Source organism: Populus trichocarpa, chromosome 6, assembly GCF_000002775.5.
Source record: "Populus trichocarpa isolate Nisqually-1 chromosome 6, P.trichocarpa_v4.1, whole genome shotgun sequence".
Classification (NCBI taxonomy): Eukaryota; Viridiplantae; Streptophyta; class Magnoliopsida; order Malpighiales; family Salicaceae; genus Populus; species Populus trichocarpa.
The window spans coordinates 18306818-18322015 of record NC_037290.2 but is presented as its reverse complement, the minus strand read 5'-3'; the positions used below and the strand labels follow the sequence as shown (position 1 = coordinate 18322015).

Here is a 15198-nt window from a genome sequence, read left to right as displayed (position 1 = left end):
AAAAATTATTTAATGTAACTTTATTTTTTTAAAATAAAATGAAAATAAAAAAAATGGATAATCACTTTAGCTCTGAAAAATTAGTATAGGAACTGTTGACATGAAATTTTAATTCAGAATCTAACGATATTTTGATCAATTATTAAAGGGATCCGGTGCAGTTTAGTCTATTATTTTAGCTCATAAAACAATTTTTAAAAAATTAATCCGAGTGGTCGGGGCACGTAATCCATGTGAGAAAACTCATAGATACTGGTTTGATTTATATAAAAATATATGGATCTAAAGTTTTTTTTTTCAATTTTTTCCCTATTAAATTTTAATATCAACCTCAAATTTTATTGTTTTTTATTGTGGTTTTTAGTTTTGAATTTCTTCAATTTAGCTCCTAATTAATCATTAAACTTTCTATTATCTTTAATTTCATCACTGATTTCAGCCAATTAAATCCTCAGAGTTCGGCGTCTCTTTCAAAAAGATTATTGACTATGAATTTCTTCAATTTAGCCCTTAATTGACTCCAAAACTTTGATTTTCTTACAATTTTACTCATGATTTGAATCAATTAACTTTGTAAAAATTCAGTTTTGTCCTCTAAAATTCAAATCTTCTCAATTAAGCCCAAATTGGACCCCCAAAATTAATTTATGACCAATTAAGTCCCTAATAAAGTTAATTTGACCCATTTAAAGTATAATTAAGTCCTTATACTTAATTAAATCCTTTAATTTGATCCAAATTAATTCTTAAAAATAATTAAACTTTTAGTTTGGCACATGATTAAATCAAATTGGCATATTATAAATATAATTATGTCCCTAGACTAAATTTTTATGTAGATTCGTCCAAAAATCATTTACTTTGACCTTAAATCTACATTTTCTCTCTAGTTTTAGGTACAATGATGTATGATTAAGCTCATAATTCCATCCAAAACTCCAGCATGATTTTTTTATATACATTTGAAATCCTCCTCAGCCTACTTTTTCAAAATTGTCAATCTTCTTGCTATTATTTTTTATTTTTTTACGGGTAGACTTTGGAGAATAACCAAAAAATAGGTTATGACAGTTGTTCGTCTCTTTACAATGCTTACGACAAAAAGTCTCATAAAAGACTTTATATAGTAAGCTTGTAAAGAAGAAAAAAAAAATGAGGTAGTGGACATACCAAATCAAGAAATGGTCAATCTTTTAAAAGTGAGGGCCCAAAAGCATGCACTCGGAAGGAAAAGATATGACTAGAAAGCACAATATCTTAGTGATAAGGGCTCAAAAGCGCACTTGGAGAAACAAATATAAGTGTACAAAGCGCACTATCTTAACCCAAGTTAGAAAAATATGTCATGAAACTCCTTGTAAAATTTCAGTCTGATCTGATGGTTATATTGAGAGTTATGATTAATATCGTAAAACTAGACAATAAATAATTTGCTTATTGTTTCATTAATTAATTTATCATGATTTTCAAAATAATTCACTGAAGACTCCCATTCATAATCATAATAAAATTTCCCCCTAAAGTTTTCACCACTTTTAGTTGAAATAGCGCAAATCTACACGTGGTTTATACTGGTGGGTAATTATTACTTGTGTGTAAAAGCATACATTACTTTATTTAAAATTCCACTCCATTTTTATTATTATTTTCTAACCATTTTCATCTCAATTTATAAAAATTTCTCCTTTTAAAATGATTATTTAACCCAGTCGGAAATTTACTAAATCATTAGTTACCTTTGCGTATTGATTTTATTATTTTATTTAATTTGAAATTTAAGTTGATTTACTACAGATTTTTATTGCACATTATGGCGATTCTCCCTTTTAATCTACCATTTTCTTCTTTTTACCCTATTTACCACTAATTTATCATTTTTTTGGCCTGAGGGTTTATAATGCGGGTTAGATTAGTTTTGTTTTACATAAAAAATATATAAGTGTTGCTAACATGTTCTCTAGTAAAAAAAAAAAAATTTAAACGAGTGGAGGCTGATTTGATGTGACCCGATCAACTTCATGGATCCAAAAATAAACGAACAACCATTAAAAATATAGTTTGACTAAAAAGATTTCAAGATGATATTTTTTTTTAAATATTGATACAAAAATATATTGGATGGACCTAGGTCAACCCGAGTTAACCTACCAAATCTGCAACCTGGATCATGTGACCGAGATAACTCCATAGAAAGTAAATTAAAAAAATTATAAAACCTAATTCTCAATCAATCCAGTGTTGAAGGATGAAATTAAAAAAAATCAATTAAAAAAAGACCAAAACACTAACAACTTGAGTCAACCCAGGTTAACCTGCCGAAACTTGCAATCCAGGTCATATGACTAGAATAACTCCATAGAAAAAAAATTGAAATAAATTATGAATGTCAATTATCAATCAACCCTATGTTGAGAAAACTAAAAAAAAAAATCAATTAAACAGAAAGTAAAAAAAATACCTAAGTTAACCAGGGTTAACTCTCCAAACACGTTACTCAGTAATGAGACCCAAATAACCTTATAGAAAACAAACCAAAAAAATTATGAAGCTTATTTCCAAAACAACCAAATGTTAAATGATGAAATTGAAGAAAAAAAATCAACTAAAAAAAACTTGAGTTAACTCGTCAAACCCGTAACCCAAATAATGAGATCAAGATAAGAAAATAAACCTTAAAAAACACTATTTAAGTGAAACATGCTTTGTAATTAATTTTTGTTAATTGAATAAAATTTAAAATTTTAATATTATATCAATTTTTATTGTGTTTAGTTTTCGAGAGTTTTTTAATTCAACAAACCACGTTAATTTGGGCATGTTGCGTTCATTTGTAACAAGAGGGTGTCTTATTTTAGAGGTTAGTGTCTATTCTCAAGAGCATAGTTATTAAACCCGGACCGGTGGGTCGACCTGGGAACCGGTCGACCCGATGGCTGGACCGGTCTGGGCTAAGAGAAAGACCAGTGAATGTAAAAAACCGGTAAGACCCGGTCGACCTATGACCCGTGCGACCCGGGCAAACCCGGACGAGACCCGGCGTTTGTAATGCATAAACTGTCATTTGCGAAATCAAAACTCCATCCATGAACACCAATCAACCTAACATTTTAATCCCGCAAAAACTAACAAATCCGAGTCAAACTCAGGAACGAAACACTTAAAACCTAAATAACGAGATCTGCGAGTTACGATTGAGTCAGGAGAGTACACCTGAGTCAAAACAAAACAAAACAGAGCAAATAGGGTTTGAGCTATCAAATCTTTCATTTACCCTGTGATCTGCATAGAAGGCAAGAGCGGGAGAGAGGAGAAGGAGGGAAATGAAGGCGAGGAGAGGAAGGGATCGAGTAGTGGTTGCTGAGGACATGGTGATCACCAGTGAAGGTGGGATCTGATGGTCCAGAATCGATTTTTTTTCGTAAATCTTTTTTCAAAAATAGATGAATTCTCTCGCTTAGCTCTGAATTTTTATTTTTATTTTTTGTTTTCCTTTCATATAGAGAGGGGGGGTGAAGAGACAGTGATGATTTATTTAATCATTCATGTCCAAAGCAATATGAATGAATATATATAATAAGTGTATATATTTTGATTTTTTCATACGCCCATCCATTAAGTAGAATTATAGCCAATAACTTGATTAATTGTCTAAGCTACATGGAGGGTTTTATTTCAATCCATTTAAATAATTATTTTATTTTTTTTATTTAAAAAAATTATAAATGCATAAAGTTTATTTTACAGTTTATAATAATAAAAAATAAGCTAAAACAGAAGAGTTTTTTCACACTTCCAATGTAAAAAAATTATGTTTTTATAATATAGGATAAAAGTTTTTTTTGTTTAAATACTTCAACTTAAAAGAATAACATAATATCTTTTCAATGTGGAATTTGAAGCCCTTTCATATATATACTCTATGTTTACAAGAAAAAAGTTATGTTTTTTTAATGTGGGATAAAAAACTTTTTAAAATATTCTTTTAAACTTCATTATTTACAATATGTATAGCCTATATTTACATTGATTTTTTTTTAAAAAAATTCATATAAAATATGAAATTTTTAATTTTTTTAAAATTTTTTTGGATTAACTCATAAAACCCGAGACTCGACCTCTTAACCGAGTCAATCCGAAGTCGGGTTTGATAGTTATACTCAATAGTCAAGACAACAAATATTAATGTAACGTCATAACCACCCGCAATATTTTGATATAATTACGAATTTGGCCCCAACCGTGAGCTGAATTACCCCACTCCCCAACCACATGAGTTATTAATATCCAGTACGGTCAGGCCATCCCTCCAGCTGTGTGCCAAATCACAAGGGAGGAGAGGCAATGAGAACACGTTGAATTCTCATCTTTCGGTAAGGATTGGCGGCCGCCTGGTTGTGACAGAAATATGAATGTGTAAGTAGCTAGTAATGAAGATTGATTAAGAACTTCAACTGTATCTTTGGCCTTTCATTCAGGCTATATAAGCACGTGAATGCATACAGATTTCGCAGTTACAAGTGATAGATAAACAACATTAGTTGAGTCTTGAAGAGAAATTCAAAGAGAGAAAGACAAGAAACTTGATACTCCCTTCTTTAATCTCCCCCCCTCTCCTAAACTCGTCTTTAAGGGAAGGGGCCGGTGCTTCATCTGGGACTTGTGTTTTTTCTTCATTTGTGGTGTAGCTAGCTTGCTATACCTGGGGCTATAATTATTGGGATTTATACCCTTTTCTTTTCCGACAAGATAAATTAAGCTGCTTACAGCAGCAAAAGAGAGATATATATACTACTTTAGAAACTAAAGAAGAAATAAACGAAAACCGTTGAAGGTCAATTGCTTTACGGGGAAAATGGTAGCGGCTTTGTCAGCCTGGCCTTGGGAGAACTTGGGCATTTATAAGGTATAGGAACTTTCACATGTCCTTGATCAACCATTTCTTTTGCTCAAGAATTTTATTAGGTATTCCAAATGTATGTATTTTTTTTAGTTTGTTGATATGCTTCTTTTCTCCCTCATGTGTCTTTTGTATGAAGTATCTGTTATATGGACCTCTTCTTGCAAAAGTGCTGTCTACGAGGATTCTAGAGGGTTCCTTCAAGGATGATTGGTGCCTCCACATATTGATTATATGTGTTGCTAGATCATCTCTTCATCAACTGTGGAGTAGTTACGTTACCATGCTTTTCCTGACACGTAATCGCCGGATTAATCAACATGGCTATGATTTCAAGCAGATAGACAAAGAGTGGGATTGGTATATAACTAAGCTTCTCTTCTTATCTGTGTTTCAAACAGGAGGGTTCTTTTTATATTAATCATTTAGATTTGGCATATTCATAATGATAGCTGCTTCTCTTTTTGTTGGTTATTTTTGCAGGGATAACTTCATACTTCTTCAAGCTCTCATTGCATCCATGGCATGTTACATCGACCCCCCATTTATTGAAAATGTTCCTCTATGGAACGCAAAAGGTTTTATTACCATTTTGTCACTCCATGTGGGGATTTCAGAGCCCCTATACTACTGGGTGCATAGATGCTTTCATGAAAGCTATCTCTTTAATCAGTACCATTCAATCCACCACTCTTCTCCAGTACTGCACCCTTTTACAGGTAAAAACAAAGCAAATATTCACATATGCATGTGGACAGAATTTCTCCTCCTCCAACTTCATTTTTTTTTACTTGATAATGAAGATATTTAATCTTTTGTAATGCAGGTGCAACTGCAACATTTTTGGAGCATCTGGCTCTAACCACAGTCATTGGACTTCCAATAATTGGGTCTTGTATGCTGGGAAATGGATCAAGAATCATGATTTATGGGTATCTCTTGATGTTCGATTTTCTTAGATGCCTGGGGCATTGCAATGTGGAAGTTGTTCCTCATCAATTGTTTGACACTCTTCCCTCTCTTAGATATCTTCTCTACACTCCAACGTAAGTACTAATATTTGCTATTCATTTAAAAGTACTAATATTTGCTCTCACACTTTCGCGGAGATGCCATAACATATATATGGTTTTTTGTTTTTGTTTTTTTATTCTCTCTCTCTCTGGTATGTTATATTAAATACCATAATATCGTGTTTACCTAGGCTTCGATCTATTACTTATTGTTTTTGAATTAATTGTGCTTAACTATGATTTCTCTTAATTTATCAATTAATGTATATAGTTTTCTGGTTAAAATAATAAGAGTATTTATGGATATAGTTGGGTCGGGTTTGAGTTTATAATTATATCAAATTTAATTTTTGATATTTTACAAATTATAAATCTGACCCATTTAATTTTTCATTTGAACCCGAGTGAGTTATAAGATATATCGGGTTGAGCTAAAGTTTATGTGAATATTACATATATTCATGGTTGAGTTTACATTATTAATTTTTATGGGTCTGTATTTAAAAAAAAAACTTACAACATGCATTGTAGATATCATAACACCCCGAATAAAGGTCTAATTTTCATATTTTATGTCACCATTAAATCCAAGTTACCTCCCTCATTCCATCTATCACATAGACAAATCATTTTTTATTACGTTAATGAAATCTAATAGCCCTACTAACAATAATCATGGAGTCGAAACATTTCTAAATAAAACAAAAATAAATGCTTAATCCAAAAATTATTAAATATAAAACAAAAAAAATATAGGGCATATTAGTTGGATCGAGTTGATCAGGTTTTAAGAACCCCAACTCGCCAACCAACCTATGATATCCATTTCTTTGATTTCTTATCTACTGTCATCTAAATATTCATATTATCCAACTTTAATTGGGTCAATTCAAGTTAAATAATATCAATATTATAGATGAACTTTCCTTAATATCAAAGACAAATCAAAATATAAATTAAGTAAAATACTAAATTGTATGACACATTTTATTTTTTGTATTTATTAACACAAATAATTGTCATACGTTTTTTGATTTATAATTAATATTTTAAAAAAAATTAAAAAAACTTACATATGTATTTTTTTATTTTTTACTAAAAAAATTTATCCAACACGTATGTTCACAGAAAAAATATTTAGCCACGTCATATCTCGTTTCTAACAAAACAAAAAAAAAACACATTGTCCCGTATCTTTGCATACGTTCATGTCATTCCATGTGTGCCAATCAGTGGCATGGCGAAAGAGTACGGAAGGGTGAGAAAATAAGTGCAATGTCCAATTACTCCATCCAACCCAAATATCTTCATTTTTTAGACAAAATCCCGAAATATAGGTGTTATTATTTGAACAAAATTTTTTTTTTCTGAAAATATTCTTATATTGATGAGTGATAACTTGTTTGGTGGTGATACAGATACCACAGCCTCCACCACACAGACATGGGCACCAACTTCTGCCTGTTTATGCCATTCTTTGATGCAATATGGAAGACACTTAATAGTAACTCGTGGGAACTACACAAGAAAACAAGCACGAATGCAGGTAACCCCGAAACAATAGTAATGCCATTATTGGGTATCTGTTGCCATGAGCAATGTTAACCACACGCCTCCATAAATTTGATGGAATCCTCTCGCCAAAAAATACACCTCAAAGTGTTGTAGACGGTGGCGCACAGGCACAGGCACGGTGACAACGATTTTGTGGAAGGCACTTGGTTATGGAAATTGTAGAATTTAAAGACTTTTATTAATCAGAGTCTGTAAAACTGAACAGTGCCCCATTTAAGTTATTTTGGGAAAAGCTGATTTGCCTCCTTTTGCCAATCTGATCATATATAATTTATGGACTGTTTTAATATACACAGCAAATCATCTTCTTCTTTTTTCTTAATTCTTACATTTTTTTTTCCTTTTTTTTTTCTCAGAGTTGAAGCATAAACAAATCTAGACATTTTGACTAATGATTTGCGGTCATGCAGGAAAATACAGGAGGAAAATACCTGATTTCGTTTTCTTAGCTCATGTGGTGGATATAACATCTTCAATACATGCCCCATTTTTTATACGATCTTTTGCTTCAATGCCTTATACGACAAGGCTTTTTTTGCTGGCTTGCTGGCCTCCGGCATTTATTGTTATGCTTATGATGTGGGCATGGTCTAAGACCTTCTTGATCTCTTTCTATAATCTCAGAGGCAGGTTGCATGAAACATGGAGTGTTCCAAGATTCGGCTTTCAGGTTAATTTTCTTCAAGTTTTTGGCCTTGCATTTTCTTGCTATAACACATATTGTTGAAGCTAGCTAGGAAATTTATTATGCATTAACTAATAGTTTTGTTTTTGCAGTATTTCTTGCCATTTGCTAAAGAGGGTATCAATAAGCACATAGAACAGGCCATTCTTAGGGCTAACAGGCTCGGGGTCAAGGTCATTAGCCTCGCTGCATTGAACAAGGTTGGTACTGTACTTGTGCTATAAATTTTGTCCTTGCCAGTTGCCACATTGCACTTGTTCTGATCAAAATAAAAGAAAAAAAAAACACAAAAGTCGTAGTTTTGGTGCTTTCTGACAGTGGTGGTTGAAGGAAATAATACTAGACATCAACCATGTTCTGCAATAAAACAATACATACTGGAATGGGACCTATCACTTTTTTGAACTTTTTTCAGTCCCGTTAATGCAGTGCCTAATGGTGTCCATTAAACTTGAAGATTTATTTATTTGTTTTAATTATTTTGGAAACATACTGTGCGTAATGATCCTCTCCTAAGAGTTCAGATTAAGTGGTCTGAAATTAGAGTAGCTAGTTACCATGTCTGAAATAGATATGGTAAGCAGAATCTTTCTGAGGAGAAGAACTGTATTAGTATCTTTTATAGATTTTTTCCCTGTCCTAATTTTCTTGAAATAGAACTATTTTGTCAAAAAGAACCTTTTCTTATAATAAACTGCAGGTGTTGAAAGATTCTCAAGCTCATCAGGACCCATTAGTGATATTTGTTACTGTTTGCGTTCTAAATTGAGGGGTGTTCACTATAGATGATAACTCAATGCCAAAATTGAACTGTATATAATTTATTCAAGTTAAAAGCAACTTTTTCCCCAAAAATATTATGCAGAATGAAGCTCTGAATGGTGGTGGTACGCTGTTTGTGAACAAGCATCCAAACCTTAAAGTCCGAGTTGTTCATGGAAATACCTTAACTGCTGCAGTGATTCTCAATGAAATCCGTGAGGATGTGAAAGAAGTGTTCTTAACAGGAGCAACTTCCAAACTTGGAAGAGCAATTGCCCTCTACCTTTGCCAAAGGAGAGTAAGAGTCCTGGTCAGTGTTGCTACATCAATCTTTATCAGACAGAGTATCATGCTTGACTTTTCATTCTGCTTAACAAAACTCAATAAATAAACGCTTAAACTCAAGAACTATATAATGTCTCCTCAGTCTTCTGATGAAATAGATATGTGCACATAATTCATCTTTATTTCTTGGGTTATATTAAGGTATGCATCCATCTTTGATTTTATTGGTGAAAATTAATACTGCAGATGCTGACTTCGTCAAAAGAGAGATTTCAAAAAGTTCAAAAGGAGGCCCCACTTGAATATCAAAGCTATCTGGTCCAAGTCACCAAGTACCAAGCAGCTCGTGGTTGCAAGGTACTGTGCCCAAAAACTATGATTTCGTTAGGTTTACGGTATTTTATAAGTGTTTTATGTTAAAAATAGATTGAAATATAAGTTTTTGGATAAAACAAACTTAAATTTTGATTTTTTAGCCATAATAATAACTAAAATCTTGACAAATTGAATAACATGTCGTCTGATTTAAAAAAAAAAATTAAGACAAACAATATATCATTTACTCAATTGCAAGCAAAATTAACGAAGGGTCCAATCACGGGGGCTTATCAAGGCAGGCTTGCTCGTGGGTCCAGATAAAATGAGCCAGGTGGGCTAGCCTGGCTTGTCAACCTAGCAGCGCCTAACTTTTGTTTTTTTACTCCAATTGTTTTTATTTTATTTTTTTAATTAATAATTTTTTTATAGTTTTTTCTCTAATTTTTTTAATTTATATTTAAATTAGTACTTTTTTTCTTTTTTATTTTGTTTGAAGAGTCTCTTTTAAATGACAATTATATTTTTAGTTATGCATTTAAATTTGAAGAGTTTTTTTATTCATTTATAATTTTTTTTAATCTTTTGTATGGATGAACTTTATTTTTTAAAATAAAAAATATTATTTTCAGATAATATTTTTAATATATGCAGCCTTGCATGATGTTTTTTATCCTTTTATTTGATTCGATCAATTTGATTTGTATTTTTATTTTTATTATCATTTGCTTAAATTAAAAAATTTATTTTAATAAATAAATTAAGCAACAATAACCAAGTAAATATCTCATCTTTCAAGATTAAATATCTTAATCTATAATTATTTCTTGATTTTTCAAGTTTTATTTTTAGATATTAATGATATTTTTATTTATTATATACAATTTTTTTATAAAAAATAAAAATATCTCACGTAACTAATAGGAATACTATGAATTGAATTGGGTTGTTCTATTTGTTCAAAATATTATTTGTGAATTTTGAATGTGACGGGGTCGTATTGGAACCAATGGTAGACCTGGATCGTGGGGAAGTGGATCACACCAGGGGAGCAAAGTTGGGCCCCGACAGGGACACATTTCCATCAATTTGTGGTGCCCCCCATTTTGTCCTTCAGAAGAGACTGCACATACGGTGATCTTGCTGCCATGAGACTACCTGTTGATGTTCAAGGGCTTGGAAATTGCGAGGTAAAATCCTTCTTCCATTTTTTATTGACACGATGTTCAAGGTTTTAAAAATATACGCAAAAAAATAATATTCTTCTAATAAAAAATAATCACTAATATTCTTCTAAATACTTTCTTAATTACTGATCACTATAGATCTAAAGGAATTAAAAATAGAAGAAGAAGAAGAAACTCGTAAAATATAAATTTTGAGTTAAAACAGGATTCCATGTTGATTGTCTCTGGATTGAAAAAACTCGTAAAGAAAAACATGTGACGATGAGCTAACTTGCTAAAAGTGAGTTATCTGTAGGGATGATTATTTTCTATTCAATTTGGTTTTTATCTAAAAATTAACCAAATCAAATTTAAAAAAAAAACTGAAATCGGTTTAAACTGACCGGTTTCGGTTCGGTTATGTTAAAGAAAAAACAGAAACCCAACCGATTGGCTCGGTTTTTTTTCTTTAGCTCGGTTTTTCCGGTTTAGCTCGGTTTTTTCCGTTTTGGCTCGGTTATTAATTTCAGTTTGGTTCGGTTTGATTTTTTAGTTTCAGGCTTATGAAACCGAACCAATCAGTTTTTTTAATATTCTAATCGGTTTTTTTTATGGTTTGAGTTTTTTATTATTATTATTTTAATTTTTTCAATTTAAGTAGTTTTTTAATCTTTTTATTCACCCCTGGTTATGTGTTCCTGTATGGATTAACTAGTATATGTTTGTTTTGGTGGGTGTTTTAACAGTACACCATGGACAGAGGAGTAGTCCACGCATGCCATGCAGGCGGTGTGGTTCACCTGCTAGAAGGCTGGGCTCACCATGAAGTTGGGGCCATTGATGTTGACAGAATCGATCTGGTTTGGAATGCTGCATTGAAGCATGGATTGAAACCGGTCTCCAATGTTGTCACCAGACAAAATTCAATGTGAATGCATGCCTTCTTACGAAGAAACAAAGGATTTGGTCGCAGCAAGAAATATTCCTTTGTTTTCTTTATATTAAAATTTAATTGTAACAAATAAAAGTGGTTTCAAGTCGCAATTCAAATGCGATATATATTGTGACATATATATGTGTCAGACCACAGATTCTTCAATGAGAGTGGCCAGAAACCCTACCATTATCTTATTCTTCTTTTAGTGGAGGTTTTATATATTCTAGTTTATTGTTGGTGTTTTTCAGTCAGTAAATAATAATTTTTATTTTAAATATAAAAAAATATAAAGTGTGATTTTAAGTGTTTTGAATCTGGATGTGTAGACAGACTCAATAGTCTTGGATCTGGCTTTTTAGGTTTGTTATCTCATCAAAATAATACAAAAACATAAAAAAAATATTAATTTGAAGTAAAAAAAAAAATAATAATAAAATTTAAACTTTTTTAAAAACATTTTTGAAACGCAAAAACAAACATGTTAATAACGAAATTCAACTCAACTTGAAATGAAAAAAAAGTTATTATCACCCAACTTTTGTACAATATAAAAAAAAATCCCATCAATTTATTTTCTCTTTACAATATGAAAAAAAATCAATAAGAGAAAATAAAAAAAATCTAAAGAGACAAAAAATAAAAGTAGCTTGAGATCTTAAATATTTTTATTAGTGCATATTATCTTTATTATATTTTATTATATGTAAGCGTCAATTTTGTGATTCACGGTTATATTCTTTACTTGATGTAAAAAAACACATTAATAACACCTACACATTAATTCTTTTGTGTTGAAAAAAAAATTATTCAACCTGCAGTTAGACGAGTTGAATAAACACGTTAGCGCTTTGTTTTTTGCATTTAATGACACAAATAGTCGTCATAAGCTTTTTGATTTATAATTAATTTTTTAAAAAAAATAGAAAAACTTGCATATTTATTTTTTATTTTTTACTAAAAAAATTTATCCAATATGTAATGAAGCGTGGTCCACATAAATAATATTTAGCCACGTCATATCTTGTTTATAAAAAAATATAGAACCTGACCAGTTGAACTATATACCTCACGCACAGACAATCTTAATTTATAGAGACCCTACTTCCATCAATATTAAAATTTAATTGTAACAAACGAAAGTGGTTTCAAGTCGCAATTCAAATGCGATATATTGTGACATATATATCAGACCAAAGATTCTTTAATGAGAGTAGCTAGGAACCCTACCATTTTCTTATTCTTCTTCCAGTGGAGGTTTTATCTCTATTAGTATATTAGCCCCGCTCCGCGCAGGTCAATAATAATTTTTTTTAAAATGTAAAAAAATATAAAGTATGATTTTTAGTGTCTTGGATCAAGCAGTACAATCAGGCCTAATAGCCTTGGGTCTAGCTGGTTGGGTGTGGCTGCGAAACTAGATCTAATATCATTTTGTGTGGCTGTGGCGACAGACCTAATATTCTTGGGTCTGGCTTCTTGAGTTTGTCATCATATTAAAATAATACAAAAACATCAAAAAAAATAATTTGAAGTAAAGAAAAAAAACAATAAAATTTCAAAATTTTTTAAAAGCATTTTTAAAACGCAAAAACAAACATGTTTTAATAAGAAAATTCAACCCAACCTAAAATGACATTATTTTAGAAAATATAATAAAGATCATATGCACTAATATTTTTATTAGTGCATATGATCTTTATTATATTTTATTATATGTAAGCGTCAACTTTGTGATTCACGGTTATATTCTTTACTTGATGTAAAAAAACACATTAATAACACCTACACATTAATTCTTTTGCGTTGAAAAAAAAATTATTCAACCTGCAGTTAGACGAGTTGAATAAACACGTTAGCGCTTTGTTTTTTGCATTTAATGACACAAATAGTCGTCATAAGCTTTTTGATTTATAATTAATTTTTTAAAAAAAATAGAAAAACTTGCATATTTATTTTTTATTTTTTACTAAAAACATTTATCCAATATGTAATGAAGCGTGGTCCACATAAATAATATTTAGCCACGTCATATCTTGTTTATAAAAAAATATAGAACCTGACCAGTTGAACTATATACCTCACGCACAGACAATCTTAATTTATAGAGGCCCTACTTCCATCAATATTAAAATTTAATTGTAACAAACGAAAGTGGTTTCAAGTCGCAATTCAAATGCGATATATTGTGACATATGTGTCAGACCAAAGATTCTTTAATGAGAGTAGCTAGGAACCCTACCATTTTCTTATTCTTCTTCCAGTGGAGGTTTTATCTCTATTAGTATATTAGCCCCGCTCCGCGCAGGTCAATAATAATTTTTTTTTAAATGTAAAAAAATATAAAGTATGATTTTTAGTGTCTTGGATCAAGCAGTACAATCAGGCCTAATAGCCTTGGGTCTAGCTGGTTGGGTGTGGCTGCGAAACTAGATCTAATATCATTTTGTGTGGCTGTGGCGACAGACCTAATATTCTTGGGTATGGCTTCTTGAGTTTGTCATCATATTAAAATAATACAAAAACATCAAAAAATAATAATTTGAAGTAAAGAAAAAAAACAATAAAATTTCAAAATTTTTTAAAAGCATTTTTAAAACGCAAAAACAAACATGTTTTAATAAGAAAATTCAACCCAACCTAAAATGACAAAATATTATCATCACCCAACTTTTGTACAATATAAAAAAAAATCACATCAATTTATTTCCTCTTTACAATATGAAAAAAAAAATCAATAAGAGAAAAGAAAAAAAAATTTAAAGAGGGAAAAAAACAAAATTGGAAATATCTTAAAAGGAAAAAAATTAAAGGGAAAAAAATTAGTTGTTGGTGTATTGGGTCTTTGCTATGCGCTATTCATGGTGCTTATCATAACTTATTTTTTGGTTATTCCCCAAATTCACTTTTTTTCTCTACCAAAAAATCAAAAAAAATACTCGAACTAAAAGAAAATAAATAATAATAATAATAATAATAATAATAATAATAATAATAATAATAATAATAAGCAGTGAGAAGAGGATGTCAGAGCACCCTGAAAATGGCTAGAATTTGGTTAAAGAGGTTAAAAAATACAAAGATTGAAATTTGACAGTATTTTGTTTACTGGTGTGAGCCCTGTTGATGAAGGAAATTCATTTTTAGGAAGAAAAACCCAAAATCAGATGTTTATGGACTCAATTATATTTTATTGAAGGTTTAATTGAATTTATGGATGGTTTATTTGCAAGAAAAATTGATTTTTAAGTCAATTTGGGCTTTAATTGGAAGAAATTAAAGTTCTGAGGTTGAATTATAATTTTTTAGAGTTGATTTGGTCAAATCAAGGGCTGAATTGCATAAATATTGAAGTCTGATGGCCAATTAGGGACTTGATTGAAGAAATCAAAAACCAAGGACCAAAATGAAAAGGCGCGAAAATTAAAGACCTGATTTTGAATCTTATGCGTTTTGGCGCTAGTTTTCATTTAAATGAAACGGTGCATTTTGGGAAAAACGGCGTCGTTTCATGCATTTCACTGGACGCGCAGAGAACAGGGGAAGAAGAAGCATTTGTCCCCTGC

General features: G+C 30.9%; 1 protein-coding gene across 1 annotated transcript; it reads left to right on the top strand.

The window, feature by feature from the left end:
* Positions 1-4493: 4493 nt before the first annotated feature.
* LOC7485279 (very-long-chain aldehyde decarbonylase CER3) lies at positions 4494-11877 on the top strand. Its single transcript, XM_002308394.4, has 11 exons — positions 4494-4903; positions 5037-5257; positions 5381-5616; positions 5724-5943; positions 7329-7456; positions 7896-8155; positions 8263-8370; positions 9036-9242; positions 9464-9574; positions 10549-10722; positions 11445-11877. Exons 1-11 carry the CDS (start codon positions 4853-4855, stop codon positions 11628-11630), a joined length of 1902 nt encoding a protein of 633 aa, XP_002308430.4. The 5' UTR covers positions 4494-4852; the 3' UTR covers positions 11631-11877.
* Positions 11878-15198: the final 3321 nt, after the last annotated feature.

Coding starts and splice junctions, on each gene's coding strand:
- LOC7485279 (XM_002308394.4), top strand. CDS start 4,853: ATGGTAGCGGCTTTGTCAGCCTGGCCTTGGGAGAACTTGGGCATTTAT. Junction 4,904..5,036: donor AGAACTTGGGCATTTATAAG/GTATAGGAACTT, acceptor TTTTGTATGAAG/TATCTGTTATATGGACCTCT. Junction 10,723..11,444: donor AAGGGCTTGGAAATTGCGAG/GTAAAATCCTTC, acceptor GTGTTTTAACAG/TACACCATGGACAGAGGAGT.